General features: G+C 43.6%; 1 protein-coding gene across 1 annotated transcript in view; it reads right to left on the bottom strand.

Moving 5' to 3' along the window:
• ctr9 (CTR9 homolog, Paf1/RNA polymerase II complex component) overlaps positions 1-15,691 on the bottom strand; it is a 97,656-nt gene that overhangs the window by 54,218 nt on the left and 27,747 nt on the right. Inside the window, exons 9-14 of the mRNA XM_072466162.1 lie at positions 15,187-15,423; positions 14,992-15,081; positions 9,137-9,265; positions 8,621-8,804; positions 6,678-6,766; positions 1,567-1,752 (exon numbers count right to left, since the gene is read on the bottom strand). Of these exons, the coding sequence (XP_072322263.1) occupies positions 1,567-1,752; positions 6,678-6,766; positions 8,621-8,804; positions 9,137-9,265; positions 14,992-15,081; positions 15,187-15,423 (915 nt within the window). The remainder of the gene's footprint in view (positions 1-1,566; positions 1,753-6,677; positions 6,767-8,620; positions 8,805-9,136; positions 9,266-14,991; positions 15,082-15,186; positions 15,424-15,691) is intronic.

Here is a 15,691-nt window from a genome sequence, read left to right as displayed (position 1 = left end):
TTTTGTTTATCTTTTACATGCAATTACCAGATCAATACTGAGGGTGCAGACATTCTGACCGATATTCTTTGTTCAGGAGAATTTTATTACATATTTAAAATTACTTTATTTTTGTTTTAACAGAGTGGCACAGAAATCTGACTGTGACAGACAACAAATAAATGCTGGATAGTTTTTCTTTGAACCATTTTACTGGTGAACATACCATGAAGTTTCTCACAAAAAAGAAAAGGAATGTGCTGTTCATAAGGGAAGGAACAATATGTTGTATCACACAAAATGCATTATTCTGCTGCTAAGATGTAGTGGGTGTGCTCCAGAATCTACCCGATATTAAGTGAATACTGATTGAGGTAAATTGCAATTCATGCTCTCTGTGTCTGCGTGGGTCTCATCCCCACAACCCAAAGATGTGCAGGGTAGGTGGATTGGCAACGCTAAGTTGCCCATTAATTGGGAAAAAAAAGTTGTAATTCACGCTTAAGATCAGGACCCTGGTTTGTTCATGGAAAAATCAACTATGGGAATGAAAACATTATAGTGCTGGTGCTCTTGGGAAGATTTTTTGACTTTTCAGGTGATAGCCTTTGTTCTTCACATACTTTCAACCCCTATTCCAAGTAGGTATTTGCTCTGGAATGTGCATGACTTCTAAAGGGTGACAGACTGGAAGTGCAAGTTCATATCCAAATATTTAGCATATAGAATTACATAGAATTTACAGTGCAGAAGGATGCCATTCGGCCCATTGAGTCTGCACCGGCTCTTGGAAAGAGCACCCTACCCAAGTCCACACCTCCGCCCTATCCCCATAACCCAGTAACCCCACCCAGCACTAAGGGCAATTTTGGACACTAAGGGCAATTTAGCTTGGCCAATCCACCTAACCTGCACATCTTTGGACTGTGGGAGGAAACCGGAGCACCCGGAGGAAACCCGCGCAGACACGGGGAGAACGTGCAGACTCCGCACAGACAGTGACCCAGCGGGGAATCGAACCTGGGACCCTGGAGCTGTGAAGCAATTGTGCTAACCACATTGCTACCGTGCTGCCCATCCACAATGCTACCGTGCTGCCCATCTTTTAGCATATCTATGCTCACAGAGAGATGGAGCCAAGTTATTTATTTCCTTCCATGATTTAACTCTTTGGGGCTCAGGATTCAAGTCCCAGTCCGAAGATTCATCACATAATCCAGGTCAGCTCCTCCAGTGTCAGTATAGAGGGAGCTTTTCACTGTTGGAGGTGCCACCTTTTAAATGAACCGAGGCTGCACCTGCCCTCTGAAATGCATGTAAAAGGTCCCATGGCATTATTGCAAAGAACAGCAGGCGATATCTCTCCGGTGTCTTGGCCAGAGTTTATCCTGCAATCTAGAACTCAAAACAATTTACCCAACTATTCATTCAAGTATTATTTGCATGGGGTCAACGAGTGCAAATTATCTACACTGATTCCCACATCACCACAGTGACTACACTTAAGAAGGATTTACTTGGCTGTAAAACACATTGTGATGTCTGGAGGTTGTATAAGGTACTATTTAAATGCAAATTATTTCTTACCTTTTCTCTATCTCTGGTTGGCTGGTGCAAAGTCTGAAGCCAAACATTACCCAAGGCCAACATGGAATAGGTGTCATTCTGAGTCGATGGCTGTTTCAAGATTCGTTCAAACTTCTTCTGTCCTGGTCCCCATTCCTGCTTAGCCAAGTGAAGGTTCCCAATCAGCGACCATGCGTCTGGATGATCCTGAGGACAACATTAAGATAAATGGCTAACTGAAACAGGTTTTTTGGGGAGTTGTTTATGACTAGACATCGCTAAACATTTTCCATTCACAGCTGCGGCTTGAGATTTGTCTGCAGCCTTCATTATTAGGGGGGAGTGAGAGACAAATAGATGTAGCTCAATTCAAACTGGACATACTGTATGTAGGTAAACCTTTCCATCTAGGTTGGGGATTGTCTAAGTGTGCATTAGCCTGTGCAGACACAGGTGAATGCCCAGCTTTTATGTGCGGGTGGGAGTGCGTGTGCATGCATGTACATAGGTTTGTGTGTGTGCTACGCCACCGGGGATACCTGTACGAGTTTCTCCGGTTGGAAAAGATTAAGTTTGCCATAAGGAGGTCAGAAGAGGGCTTGGAGGTACCGTGGAGGCCGTTTGTGACGACGATATTTGAGGAGTTGTTCATCACGGGGACGGGAGGATGGGGAGGGAAGGGGTTAAAAGGGGGATAATGTACAAACTGTTAACTCTGTTTTTTTGGAATGTAGTTTTGTTGTTATTGTTTACGTTTGGAATAAAATATCTTTTCAAACAAAAAAAATAGTTTGTGTGTGCATGTGTTTGTGTGCTGGTCTGTGTGGTATCAGTAAATCAAGTAAGGAATAACTGGAGCAAGAATTTGCTACACTGTAGCAAATTTCCAGATGGTCACTGTACGCAGATATTAGAAGGTGCTGAATGAAGGATGCGCAAAACATTTCACCGACTCAACTATAGGGCGAGTATATGGCACATATCTTCAGTACAGTATGGGCAATAGTACGGCTGCCATTTCCAAACTTTCTGACTCGTGGCACCATGTTAAGTACTTTTTAGAACCTACAAAACTGAAACAACCAGAATGAGACGGGCTGAAAGTGGTTACTGGGATCAGTGTGACAGAGAAATAAGACCAGGGTTAACAGGAGTTATATAGAACTGGGTAAGGCTCAGGGCACAAGGAAATCTTGACCAGCAATCACTGTCTATCACAAATGTGAAAACTTAGAAAGGAGTTTCATAAGATAGATGTAAGGAAGGTATGGCGGTTAAGACCAAAACCAAGTGGCATAATTATAAAATAGTCACTAATAAATTAATAACCAAATTCAGCAGAATTTCTTTTGCGAGTGGTGAAAATGTGGAACCCACTACCACAGCAGGTAGTGAGGTGCAATTAAGGGGAAGCTAGATAAACATGAGTAGGAACAGAAGGATATGCGAATACGGTGAGATGAGGCTCTTACGCAGTATAAACACTGGCAGGGGCTTGTTGGAGTTGAGCAGCTTGTTTATCTGCTATTGTTTCATAGAAGTCCACAGCAGAGAAAAGGCCATTTGGCCCACCGCTCCTACATTGGTCAAAACGACCACCTAACTATTCTAATCCCATTTTCCAGCACTTGGCCCATAGCCTTGTATGCCTTGGCATTGAAAATGTACATCTAAATACTTCTTAAATATTGTGAGGGTTCCTGCCTCCACCACCCTTTCAGGCAGCAAGGTCCAAACTCCCACCACCCTCTGGGTGAGAAGGTTTTTCCTCACATCCCCTGTAAACCTCCTGCCCCGTACCGTAAATCTATGTCCCCTGGTCATTGGTCCCTCCACCAAGGAGAAATGTTTCTTTTGGTCTACTCTTATCTATACTCCTTATAATTTTACACATCTCAATCATGTCTCCCCTCAATCTCATCTGCTCCAAGTTCTATTCAACTCTCTTCATAACTAGAATTCTCCAACCCAGGTAACATCCTGGTAAACCTCCTCTGCACCCTTGCCAGTGCTATCTCATCCCTCCCATAATGTAGATTCCAGAACTGCACACAATACTTTAGTTGTGGCCTAACCAAAGTTTTATACAGTTCTAGCATAACATCGCTGCTCTTAAACGCTATGCCTTGGCTATTAAAGGCAAGTATACCATATGCCTTAACCACTTTATCCACTTACGATGCTACCTTAAGGGACCGGTGTACGTGCAAATCAAGGTCCCTCTTCTCCTCAGTGCTTCCCAAGGTCCTGCCGTTCATCATGTATTCCCTTGCCTTGTTTTCCATGCCCAAGTGCATCACCTCACACTTCTCCATATTGAGTTCCATTTGCCACTGATCAGCCCATCTGACGAGCCCGTCTATACCCTCCTGTAAACTAAGGCTATCCTACTCACGATTTACCACCCCACCAATTTTTGCATCATCCGTGAACCTACTGATCAACCATCCTACATTCAAGTCTAAATCATTTATATAAATCACAAACAGCAAGAGCCCCAACTCTGATCCCGGAGGGATCCCACTGGACACAATTTCCAGTCAGAAAAACAATCCTCAACCATCACCCTGCACTCTGCGATTCAGCCAATTCTGGATTCAATTTGCCAAATGTTCTTGGATCTCATGAGATCTTACCTTCGCTATCAGTTTCCCATGTGGGACCTTATCAAAACCCTTGCTGAATTCCAAGTAGACCACGTCAAACGCATTGCCATCATCTACACACCTGGTCACTGGTTCGGAAAGTTCAATCAAGTTTGTCAGACATGGCCTCCCCTTAACAAAACCACCCTGACTGTTTTCGATTAATCCCTGCCTCTCCTAATGCAGGTTAATTTTGTCACTCAGAATTGCTCCCAATAGTTTCCATACCGCTTAGGTTAGACTGACTGGCCTGTAAGTTTCCTGGTTTATCCCTTTCTCCCTTCTTTAATAATGGTACCACATTGGCTACCCTCCAGTCCTCCGGCACCTCTCCCATGGCCAGAGAGGCCTTGAAAATTATTGCCAGCGAGTGCAGCATAAACAGTGGCTAAATGGCCTGTTTCAGTGCTGTATACCCAATGTATGTAACCCTGTGTAACTTGTGAGTGGTGACAAAGATTTTGGCCAAAGATTTGGGGTTTAATGAGGATTTAAAATAAAAAAATTTAGAGTACCCAATTCATTTTTTCCAATTGAGGGGCAATTTAGCGTGGCCAATCCACTTACCTTGCACATCATTGGGTTGTGGGGCGAAACCCACGCAAACACAGGGAGAATGTGCAAACTCCACACGGACAGTGACCCAGAGCTGGGATCGAACCTGGGACCTCGGTGCCGTGAGGCAGCAATGCTAACTACTGTGCCATTGTGCTGCCCCTTTAATGAGGATCTTGAAGGAAATAGAGGCAAAGAGGTTTAGGGAGAGAGAAAGTGACTGGGTGGGTTGGCGTAAAATCCCAAATGGCGCAGTAATATGCCTCAGGAATTGACTTTCCATTATGTGGTGAACCCCTAACACCCTCAGAATAATCGGGTATGAGCAATAAATTTTGCCTCAGCAATGACAGCCCACACCCCAGGAACACATGGAGAAAAAAAGAAAATACTGGAAGTGAACCACAGCCAGCAAGTCTTAAAGGAGGGTCTAAGCCTCTGTATTTCCAAAATTCTTTGGACTCTGGAATGGTTCCTACAAATTGGAGGATAACTAATATAACTCCACTATTCAAAAAGGGAGGTAGATAGAAAACAGGAAAGAGAACTATAGATCAGTGAGCCCAACATCGATAGTAAGGAGGTTGCTAGAGTATTTGGAAAGCAGTCGTATAATCAAACAAAGTCAGCATGGATTTATGAAAGGGAAAGCATGCTTGATAAATCCATTTGAATGTTTTGAAGATATAATTAGTAAAGTTGACTAGGGAGAACAAGTGGATATGGTTTATTTAGACTTTCAGAAGGTTTTCAATAAGGTCTCATATAGCAGATTACTATGTAAAGTTAAAGCGCATGGGATTACAGGTAGTGTCTTGAGATGGATAGAAAGCCAGTTAGCAGACAGGAAGCAAAATGTTGGCATAAATAGGTATTTTTCCGATTGCCAGGCTGTAACTAGTGGGGTACCGCAGGGATCTGTTCTAGGACCCCAACTATTCACATTATATATTAATGATTTGGACAATGGAACTAAATGCATTATCTCCAAATTTGCAGATGATACAAAGTTGGATGGGAGGGTAAACTGTGAGGAGGACGCAGAGATGATTCAGCGGGGTTTAGACAGGCTGAGTGAGTGGGCATATGTATGGCAGATGCAGTATAATGTGGATAAATGTGAAGTTATCCGCTTAGGTAGCAAAAAATAGGAAGGCAGATTATTATTTGAATGGGTGTAAATTGGCAGATAGATACTCAACGAGACCTTGGTGCACTCGTGCATCAGTTGCTGAAAGTAAGCGTGAAGGTACAGCAGGCAGTAAAGAAGGCAAATGGTATATTGGCCTTCATAGCAAGAGGATTTGAGTATAGGAATAAGGATGTTTTACTGCTATTGTATAGGGCACTGTTGAGGCCACACCTGGAATATTGTGTGCACAAAAACTAGTTGAGGCCAAAACATTGTGTAATTTCAAGAAGGAATTAGATATAGCTCTTGTAGCTAATGGAATCAAGGGATATGAGGGTAAAGCGGGATCAGGGTATTGAACTTGATGATCAGCCATGAGCATAATGAATGGCGGAGCCATTTCAAGGGCCGAATGGAATTCCCTGCTTCTATTTTCTATTATGTTTCTATGTGTGTTTACTTGTGGGAGTAGATGGTGTTAGTGAGGTTATGAAAAAGTTTTAAAATTCTGGTTTTCAAATGCTTCCAAAGCCTCCACCTCCTCCTCATCTCTCTAACCTCCTCCAGATCTCCATGCTCCTCCGATGCTGGTTTCTTGTACACTCCTGATTTTCACTGCTCCACCACTGGCAATCATGCCTTCAAGTGCATGGGCCCTGGCTCTGAAATTCCTTTTCCAAACCTCTTTGCTTTGCTCCTTTAAGTTTCTCCTTAAAAATAATCTAATTGACCAAGCTTTCGGTCAGCTACCCGAATAACTTCCTTTGTGAAATTCCTTTCTGAATTTCATCTGCACCAACCTGGTTGATTTGTAAAGCTTCTTTAAACCAATCGGAGGCTTCATAAAAATTCCCCTTGTCTCTTGCCATGCAGCCCAAGCGTAGATAACCTGTTTGTTCAGAGAGAAAAAAAGACAGTATATAAAATATTCCCGATTTGGCGTATGCTACAATGAAGTTTGGATTTGTGAAGGAACCCCTGTTGTGGAATAACCACAAGGGGAAGGGAGCTCCTGCCCTTTGTTACCCTTATGTGGCCAAACATTACAAAGCTAGGAGGTGTTGGAAGAATTATTTCAACTTTGAATACAATCAGCTCCATGATATTAATACATCCTTACCCAACACCGTACAACCTTTAAAAACTAGTTCCCTACAAACATTAAACTGAACTTACGAGATTTCAAAACACTTGTGCAAGGCACTTGCAAATGAAGTTTCCATACATATTTCAGGAACACAAGTGTTAATTCCAAGAACTCATTACAAATTCTGGGAGGTCACAATGCCAAGCAAGCCAAGAGATATGAATTTTTGAAAGCATGAAAATTTCAACCAGCCCTTACCACACATGAAAAATGGCTGGGACATTACAGCTGCTCATGCCGGTGGGATCTTCCGTTCCTGCTGATGGCACAATCCTACCGCGGGTTTCCCGGTGGCAAGAGGTGCATTCAACAGTGGAGACCAGAAGAACAGAACAAGCCAATGGTGGGTTGTGCAGAAAATCCCGCCCAATGCCTCTATCGTGCTGTTTAAAGTTAATTCTCGGATTGAGAGTGTTGTTGGCAAGGCCAGCATTTATTGTCCATTCCTTGTCATCTTTACTTAGAAGTTGATGGTGGGTCTTCTTATTGAATTGCTGGTAACAGATTAGGTATAATGAATGTTTTGCTGAAGCTACTTCAGGGGGCAGTTAAGAGTTAACCCTGTTGGTGTGGGATAGGCACAGAATGGGTAAGAACAGTGGTTTCCTGCCCTGAAGGAATTTTTACACATCACATTTTAAAACTTTAAATGCAAATTCCCAAAGTGATGGTGCAGTCTGATTTCATGTTCTCTGATTTATTAGTTCAATAGACAGATATTGCACGACACTATTGAAAGAAGTGCAAGGGAGTTCTCTCCACTGTCTTGGGCCTTCTTATTGAATTGCTGGTATCAGATTAGGTATAATGAGTGTTTTGCTGAGGCTACTTCAGGGGGCAAATAATGATCCCCCTACCAATGTTACTAAAAATAGATTCTCTGGTTATTCACCTCACTGGTGTTTGTGGGAGTTTGCTGGGTGTGAATTAGATGTTGGGTTTGTTACGTTACAATAGAATTATCATAGAATTTACAGTGCAGGAGGCCATTCGGCCCATCGAGTCTGCACCAGCTCTTGGAAAGAGCACCCTACTCAAGCCCACACCTCCACCCTATCCCCATAACACAGTTACCCCACCCAACACTAAGGGCAATTTTGGACACTAAGGACAACTTAGCATGGCCAATCCACCTAAACTGCACACTTTTGGACTGTGGGAAGAAACCGGAGCACCCGGAGGAAACTCACGCACACAAGGGGACTACGTGCAGACTCCGCACAGACAGTGACCCACGCCGGGTATCGAACCTGGGACCTTGGAGCTGAGAAGCAATTGTGCTAACCACTATGCTACCGTGCTGTCCAATAGTATTACAGTTCAAGAGTACTTCACTGGCTGTAAAGGGCTTGGGGATATCCTGAGGTCATCTTTCTCTTCCTTTTTTCTCAAATCACTTGCCATCGTCTCAAGGTCACAATCTCATGCCAGTTAAATAAGACACCAGTCTTCTGCAAGCAACGTGGCTTCACTGTATGAACATGATTCAAAACCTATCAACCAGGATTAAAAGCCAGAGATTCACCTCCAACCTTGACCAAATACGTAAAGTGTCACATTTCCCCTAGGAATAATTAGCACAGTGGTTTTACTTACAGTCTACGTAATTTGGATGTTCTCTTAAAACATTCTTGTATAATATTTCTGCTTCATGGTATTCACACAGGGCCTCGTAAAGTCTGGCCAGGTTATATGAGGTGGTGACTGAGATTGCATTGTAGTAATGCTCATCATGCTCCGCTTCAGCCTTGGCACGTTCGAGTGATGCCAGGAAGTATTTCTACCACAAGAGGGCAAATAATTTTATTCACAAAATAGAAAGCATCAAGACTAGTGGGTTGAAGGGGCCAAGATATATAGTATGAAGTAGGTGGCAGCCACTATAAAAACAGAAGGCGATGAGAGGGAAGAGATAGGGACGAGGGGAAGGGGGGGGGGGGGGGGGGGGGGGAATGAAGAAAAAGGGAGAGCAAGAGGAGAAGCGGAGGAGAGGAGGAAAGGGGAAGGGCAGAGAAAGGAGCAAGGAAGGTGGAATTATACATTACGTTATGATAGTTATCAAAATGCTACGGGCAAAATGGAAAACAGATTGATTAAATGTCTGAAGGTTACCTTGGCTTCTCCCAAGTTTCCAAGTCGGAAGTGAAGTGCCCCAACATTGTTGAGGATTTCAGGAGGAACGTCAGCCTGCACCTTCTCCTGGAGGATACGTGTGGCTGTCCCATAGGCCGATAGTGCCCCCTGTAAACAAAATTCAACAGGGTCCCATCATTAAATGCAGCTCTGCCAACAAGAGGCTCAAGTGCATACTAGTACAATCCGGAATCAGACCCCAACAGTGGCTAGGATACTGGACAGAAATCCCAATATTTTATTTTAATTTTGCAAGACTGTGAGGAAAGGATTCCTCGTTTCAGGAATGATTTCACAGGCAGCACGATGGTGCAGTGGTTAGCACTGAGACTGTGACGCTGAGGACCCGGGTTCCAATCACTGCTCTGGGTCATAGTCCGTGTGGAGTTTGCACGTTCTCCCAGTGTCTGCGTGGGTTTCACCCCCACAACCCAAAGATGTGCAGGTTAGGTGGATTGGCCACACTAACTTGCCCCTTAATTGGAAAAAAAATAATTGGGTACTCTAAATTAAAAAAAAAGGAATGATTTCATGCAAAATAGGGATATGGTATATTAAAACAAACTTTTTAAAAATTCTTTAAAAAAACATTTTCTAATTAAGGAGCAATTTAGCATTGCCAATCCACCTACCCTGCACATTTTTGGGCTGTGGAGGTGAGATCCATGCAGACACAGGGAGAATCTGCCAACTTCACACGGACAGTGACCCGGGGCTGGGATTGAACCCGGGTCCTTGGTGCCGTGAGGCAGCAGTGCTAACCACTGCTCCACCATGCCACCCGGTAGTATTAAAACAAACTTTATTACTGACAGAGCATTAAAATATCTTTAACATCACACAAGAAAATAACTTACAATTACCCCTTAGTGCTTAATATTACGATGAAAACAATACCCTTATGCTATATCCATTTCCACTTAAACAAACCCATCTCAGGTCAACATCCACTTTCAAATACAGTTAGCAGATCCAGGCATACCTGCTTAAGAGACATTCTTTGAGACTGTTTTAAGAGATAGTCCTGAATCTTGTCAGAACAATGCAGGATCTCGAGCGAAGTCTTCAGAAACTGTCTTCATGGTTTGGCTTCCAGGAAGCAACTAACTGAACTGCTTGGAAATAAACTGCTAGTCTGTCTACAGAAGATCTTTAACTGAATTATACTGAGAACAGATGCTTGGCTTCTGTTCACATCCCAATCAAAAACTAAACTGCTTTTTTGCAAAATGCCTGGTACGCTAGCTGCTTCAATTAGTTACATTATCTTACCAACCTGAAACACAATGCCTCCAACTATCTAATCCCCAGGGAACCTCTTAATCCAAAGAAAAAACCATTAGCCCAAGCTTTTCTCTGGCTCCCACAAAGACCAGTTGTCTTGCAATCCAAGTTTTTTAAAAACACTACTGCAGCAGTCATACACACACTAACCCTTACTGCACCAAATCTATATAAGACAATATATCTGAAATTCCTACATTCATCATAACAAAAGAATACAAGAAAAGCCAAGGATGTAGAACGGCCATTTGGTCCATTAAATCCCATCCTACTAATACCCAGTTCTCCACTCAACTGTGCTTTGACACCCCATAATGTCTGTGTCACTGATACTATGTCTGGTACTATCCGTTGCCCGAAATTCCATCCAACATTGATCTCAATTTTGAGTGAATAAAAAACTTGGGCTTCGGTGTAGAGGACGTAATTGCAAAGTTTGGAGCTGACACAAAACTTGGAAATGTGAGGAGGATAATAGAGGACTTTAGGAGGAAATAGACAGACTAATGAAATGCGCAAATGCATAACTGACATCAAACTTGGAGAGGTCTACCCTTCCTGACAAAAGCACTCTGATGTCAAGGTTTTATGGTAGTTCTGTTACTGGTTTCCTTTCACTGCCATCATGTGCTCAATTTTCTGCACTAAGCAGGCACAAGTAACTGATCCTTTTTCAATCAAGGGAATGTGGGCATCATTGGCAAGTTCAGCACCATCCCTAACTCTTCTTGAGAGGTGGTGGTGTGCAGCCATTTTGAACCGCTGCAGTCCATTTGGTACACACCCTTGGTGCTGTTTGCGAGTCCCAGGTGGCAGAGGGTATGGAGTTGGAAGATGCTGGCAAAGAAATCTTAGAGAGTTTACCTCATTCAACAATTTATTTCTATGCAGGATGCAGTCTATGAGTGTCAATTTGAAAGACAGAAGATTGTTGGTTCAAATTCTACGTTTGGGATATGAGCATATAATCTAGGCTATCACTTTCTGTGCAGTAGTGAGGATGCATGGCTCAAGCAGCCATTCTTCTGAATGTTAAAGCATGCTTCCGGTTTGCCATCAAGGTGAATGTTGATGACCCACAGCACCATTCAAAGGGTGGGGAAGGAAGGTTTGAGAAAACAACTATCCTACAACAAACAAATTAACTGGTCGTATATTTCCTTTGTGGGAGTTTGCCGTGTGCAATCTGGCAGTCACATTTCTCTTCATTACAACACTTTAAAAAGTATTTCAGTTTCGGTAAAAGCATTTTGGGACATTCAGAGGATGTGAGAAGATGATATATAAACACAAATTATCTCCTTTTCAAACAACTTGCCACTAGTTCGTAGAATCATAGAATCCCTACAGTGCAGGAGGCGGCAATTCGGCCCATCAAGTATGCACCAACCCTCGGAAACAGCACCTTACCCAGGACTACTCCGTGCCCCATCCCCAGAACCCCATCTAACCTTTAGGACATTTTACCATGGCCAAGCCACCTAACCTGCATATCTTCAGACTCTGGGAGGAAACTGGAGCCGCCCCCAGAGGTAACCCATGGAGATGCGGGGAGAATATGCAAACTCCACAGTCACCCAAGGTCAGATCAGACCTAGTCCCTAGTGTTGTGAGATAGCAGTGCTAATCACTGTGCCACCCCTTTCTTTTGGGGAGTTGGGAGTCATATTAGTAGGGCGGCATGGTAGCACAGTGGTTAGCACTGTTGCTTCACAGTGCCAGGGACCCAGGTTCGATTCCCGGCTTGGGTCAGTCTGTGCGGAGACTGCACATTCTCCTTGTGTCTGCATGGGTTTCCTCTGGGTGCTCCGCTTTCCTCCCACAAGTCCCGAAAGTACTTGTTAGGTGAAGTGCACATTCTGAATTCACGCTCAGTGTTCCCTAACACACGGGAGTGTGGCGACTAGGGGGTTTTCACAGTAACTTCATTGCAGTGTTAATGTAAGCCTACTTGTGACACTAATAAAGATTATTATTAAAAGAAGATGATTATGGTTGTTGGAGGTCAATCATTTCAGTCTCAGCAACATATCCTTAGGGCAGTGTCCTAGGCCCAACTATCTTCAGCTGCTTCACCAATGACCTTCCCTCCATCATAAGGCCGGAAGTAGGGATGTTTGCTGATGATTACACAAAGTTCAGCACCATTCACAACCCCTCAGATACTGAAGCAGTCCATTTCCAAATGCAGCAAAACCTGGACAGCATTCAGGCTTGGGCTGATTAGTGGCAAGTAACATTTGCATCACATAAGTGTCAGGCAATCTACAAAAGGCTGCAGAAAGATTTAGACAGTTTAGGAGAGTGGTCCAAGAAATGGCTGATGAAATTCAACGTGGGCAAGTTTGGAAAAAAGAATAGAGGCATGGACTATTTTCTAAACGGTGACAAAATTCATAATGCTGAAGTGCAAAGGGACTTGGGAGTCCTAGTCCAGGATTCTCTAAAGGTAAACTTGCAGGTTGAGTCCGTAATTAAGAAAGCAAATGCAATGTTGTCATTCATCTCAAGAGGCTTGGAATATAAAAGCAGGGATGTACTTCTGAAGCTTTATAAAGCATTAGTTAGGCCCCATTTAGAATACTGTGAGCAATTTTGGGCCCCACACCTCAGGAAGGACATACTGGCACTGGAGCGGGTCCAGCGGAGATTCACACGGATGATCCCAGGAATGGTAGGCCTAACATACGATGAACGTCTGAGGATCCTGGGATTATATTCATTGGAGTTTAGGAGGTTGAGGGGAGATCTAATAGAAACTTACAAGATAATGAATGGCTTAGATAGGGTGGATGTAGGGAAGTTGTTTCCATTAGCAGGGGAGACTAGGACCCGGGGGCACAGCCTTAGAATAAAAGGGAGTCACTTTAGAACAGAGATGAGGAGAAATTTCTTCAGTCAGAGAGTGGTGGGTCTGTGGAATTCATTGCCACAGAGGGCGGTGGAGGCCGGGACGTTGAGTGTCTTTAAGACAGAAGTTGATAAATTCTCGATTTCTCGAGGAATTAAGGGCTATGGAGAGAGAGCGGGTAAATGGAGTTGAAATCAGCCATGATTGAATGGTGGAGTGGACTCGATGGGCCGAATGGCCTTACTTCCGCTCCTATGTCTTATGGTCTTATGGTCTAAGACAGAATCTACTCATCTCCCCTTGTCATTCATAGAATCCTACAGTGCAGGAGGAAGCCATTTGGCAATCGGGTCTGCACCGGCCCTCCAAAACAGCACTCTATCTAGGCCCGCTCGCACTCCCTATCCCCATAATCCCGCGCATTGATCATGGCCAATCCACCTAACTTGCACATCTTTGGTCTGTGGGAGGAAACTGGAGCACCCAGAGGAAATCCACGCTGATACGGGGGAACGTATCACACAGTCAACCAAGGCCAGAATCAAACCTTGGTCCCTGGTCCTGTGAGATAGCAGTGTCAACCACTATGCCACCATGCCACATTACCGTTGCTGAATCTTTCACTATTAACATAATGTGGGTTACCATTGATCAGAAACTGAACTGGACCAACCATATAAATGCTGCGCCTACAAGAATCAGGGAATTCTGCAGCAAGTAACACAATTCCCGACTCCCCAAAGCCTGGCCACCATCTTCAAGGCACAAGTTAAGAGTGTGATGAAATATTCTCCACTTGCCTGGATGAGAGCAACTCCAACAACACTCAAAAAACTCAACACCATTCAGGACAAAGAAGCCCACTTATCTGGCAACTGATCCAGCACCGTAAACATTCATTTCCTCCACCATCAAACATAGTGGCAGGAACGTGTACCCATGTTACAAGATGCACTATAACAACTCTCCAAGGCTCATTTGACAGGATCATCCAAACTCGTGACCTCTACCATCTAGAAGGACAAGGGCAGCAGGTGTACAGGAATACCACCATCTGCAATTTCCCCTCCAAGCCACACACAATCCAAAACCCTGGAACTCCCTCCCAAACAGCACTGTGGGTTTTTCTACACCACATGGGCTACAGCGGCTCAAGAAGGTAGCTTACCACCACCGTCTCAAATATAATTAAAATCAAATATAATTAAAAATGACCAATAAATGCTGGTCTAGCCTCTGACGCTCACATCCCAAGAACAAATTAAAAAAATAATTGAAACAGATAATCTGATCATTGACCTCAGTAACTTCAGATCATAACCACCCACCACTCGCATTTTTTGGGACAGCAGCTGTTGGTGATAATTCTGCCACTGTCATTTACATGTCCAACTGATACATCTTTTGTTTCTTAACTTGTCTCATTACCATCTTCTTTTGCCTTGCCCCCATCATTCATTTTTTCATTTAACCTCTTCTGCCTTGCATCCTTTCACAAATCTCTCCCTTTTGTTCTTTCCTCCTCCCGCAACCTTCCCAGCCTCTGTATTAGCTTAAAACCTGTTACATCTCTCACTTCTGATGAAAGATGTAAAATGTCAACTTTCTTTCTCTCTCCACAGATCATGTTGTGTTGACCGTCTCCCAGCCCTTTCTGTTATTTCAGGTTTGAATCATGAACAGTATTTTGCTTCTGTACCTGAATATCCGATTGTTCAAGGATCTGAGCCAGTTCAATCCAGGCCTCCACGTCATCGGGATACTGTTCAGTCACTTTCTTTAGATGTCCCTAGGAAATAAGAAAATGCATTTGACAAGTTTTGCAACTATTAAGTGACATACCAAAACAAGTTCACAGTTAAGCTGGGAAAGTTAACAACAGCAAGCGGTGTACCTTTGCAACTTCTCTCTTTTCCTGCTCATCTGAGGTGGCATAAAGGGAACCTAGAATTTTCATAGTTTCATAATTGTTGGGATAGGCCTTGAGAACCTTCTCAAAGCACTGGGCTGCATTCTCCTTGTCCCCTCGATAAATGTACATCTGCCCAAGGCCAAAGAAAGGCAGGACGAACGTGATAGAAGCAAACTGCGTGGCTTGATAGTAGTACTGGAAAGCCTGGTCATAATCACCCTGTGGGAACAAAATAACAAAGTACATTTATGCTGCCAGCAATGGAAGATTCCAAGCTGATCTGACGTTCCAGGTACATCAGAGCCCATTGTGAAGGAGTCTTTGAATTTGCGATTATGTGCCGAAACTGAACCACGGTTTTTATGTTAGTTATAAAATGTGGTGCATGGATAAATGAACCTCATCTTGGTTCAGAAAAAAGGGAGAACAGACCTGACCAACGATTCACAGAAGTTAGATGTTGTGGAAAGGGGCCAGTCAACCTAAT

Source organism: Scyliorhinus torazame, chromosome 10, assembly GCF_047496885.1.
Source record: "Scyliorhinus torazame isolate Kashiwa2021f chromosome 10, sScyTor2.1, whole genome shotgun sequence".
Taxonomy (NCBI): Eukaryota; Metazoa; Chordata; class Chondrichthyes; order Carcharhiniformes; family Scyliorhinidae; genus Scyliorhinus; species Scyliorhinus torazame.
Note: the sequence above shows the minus strand (reverse complement) of the source record. Positions and strands in the feature narration are given on the sequence as shown.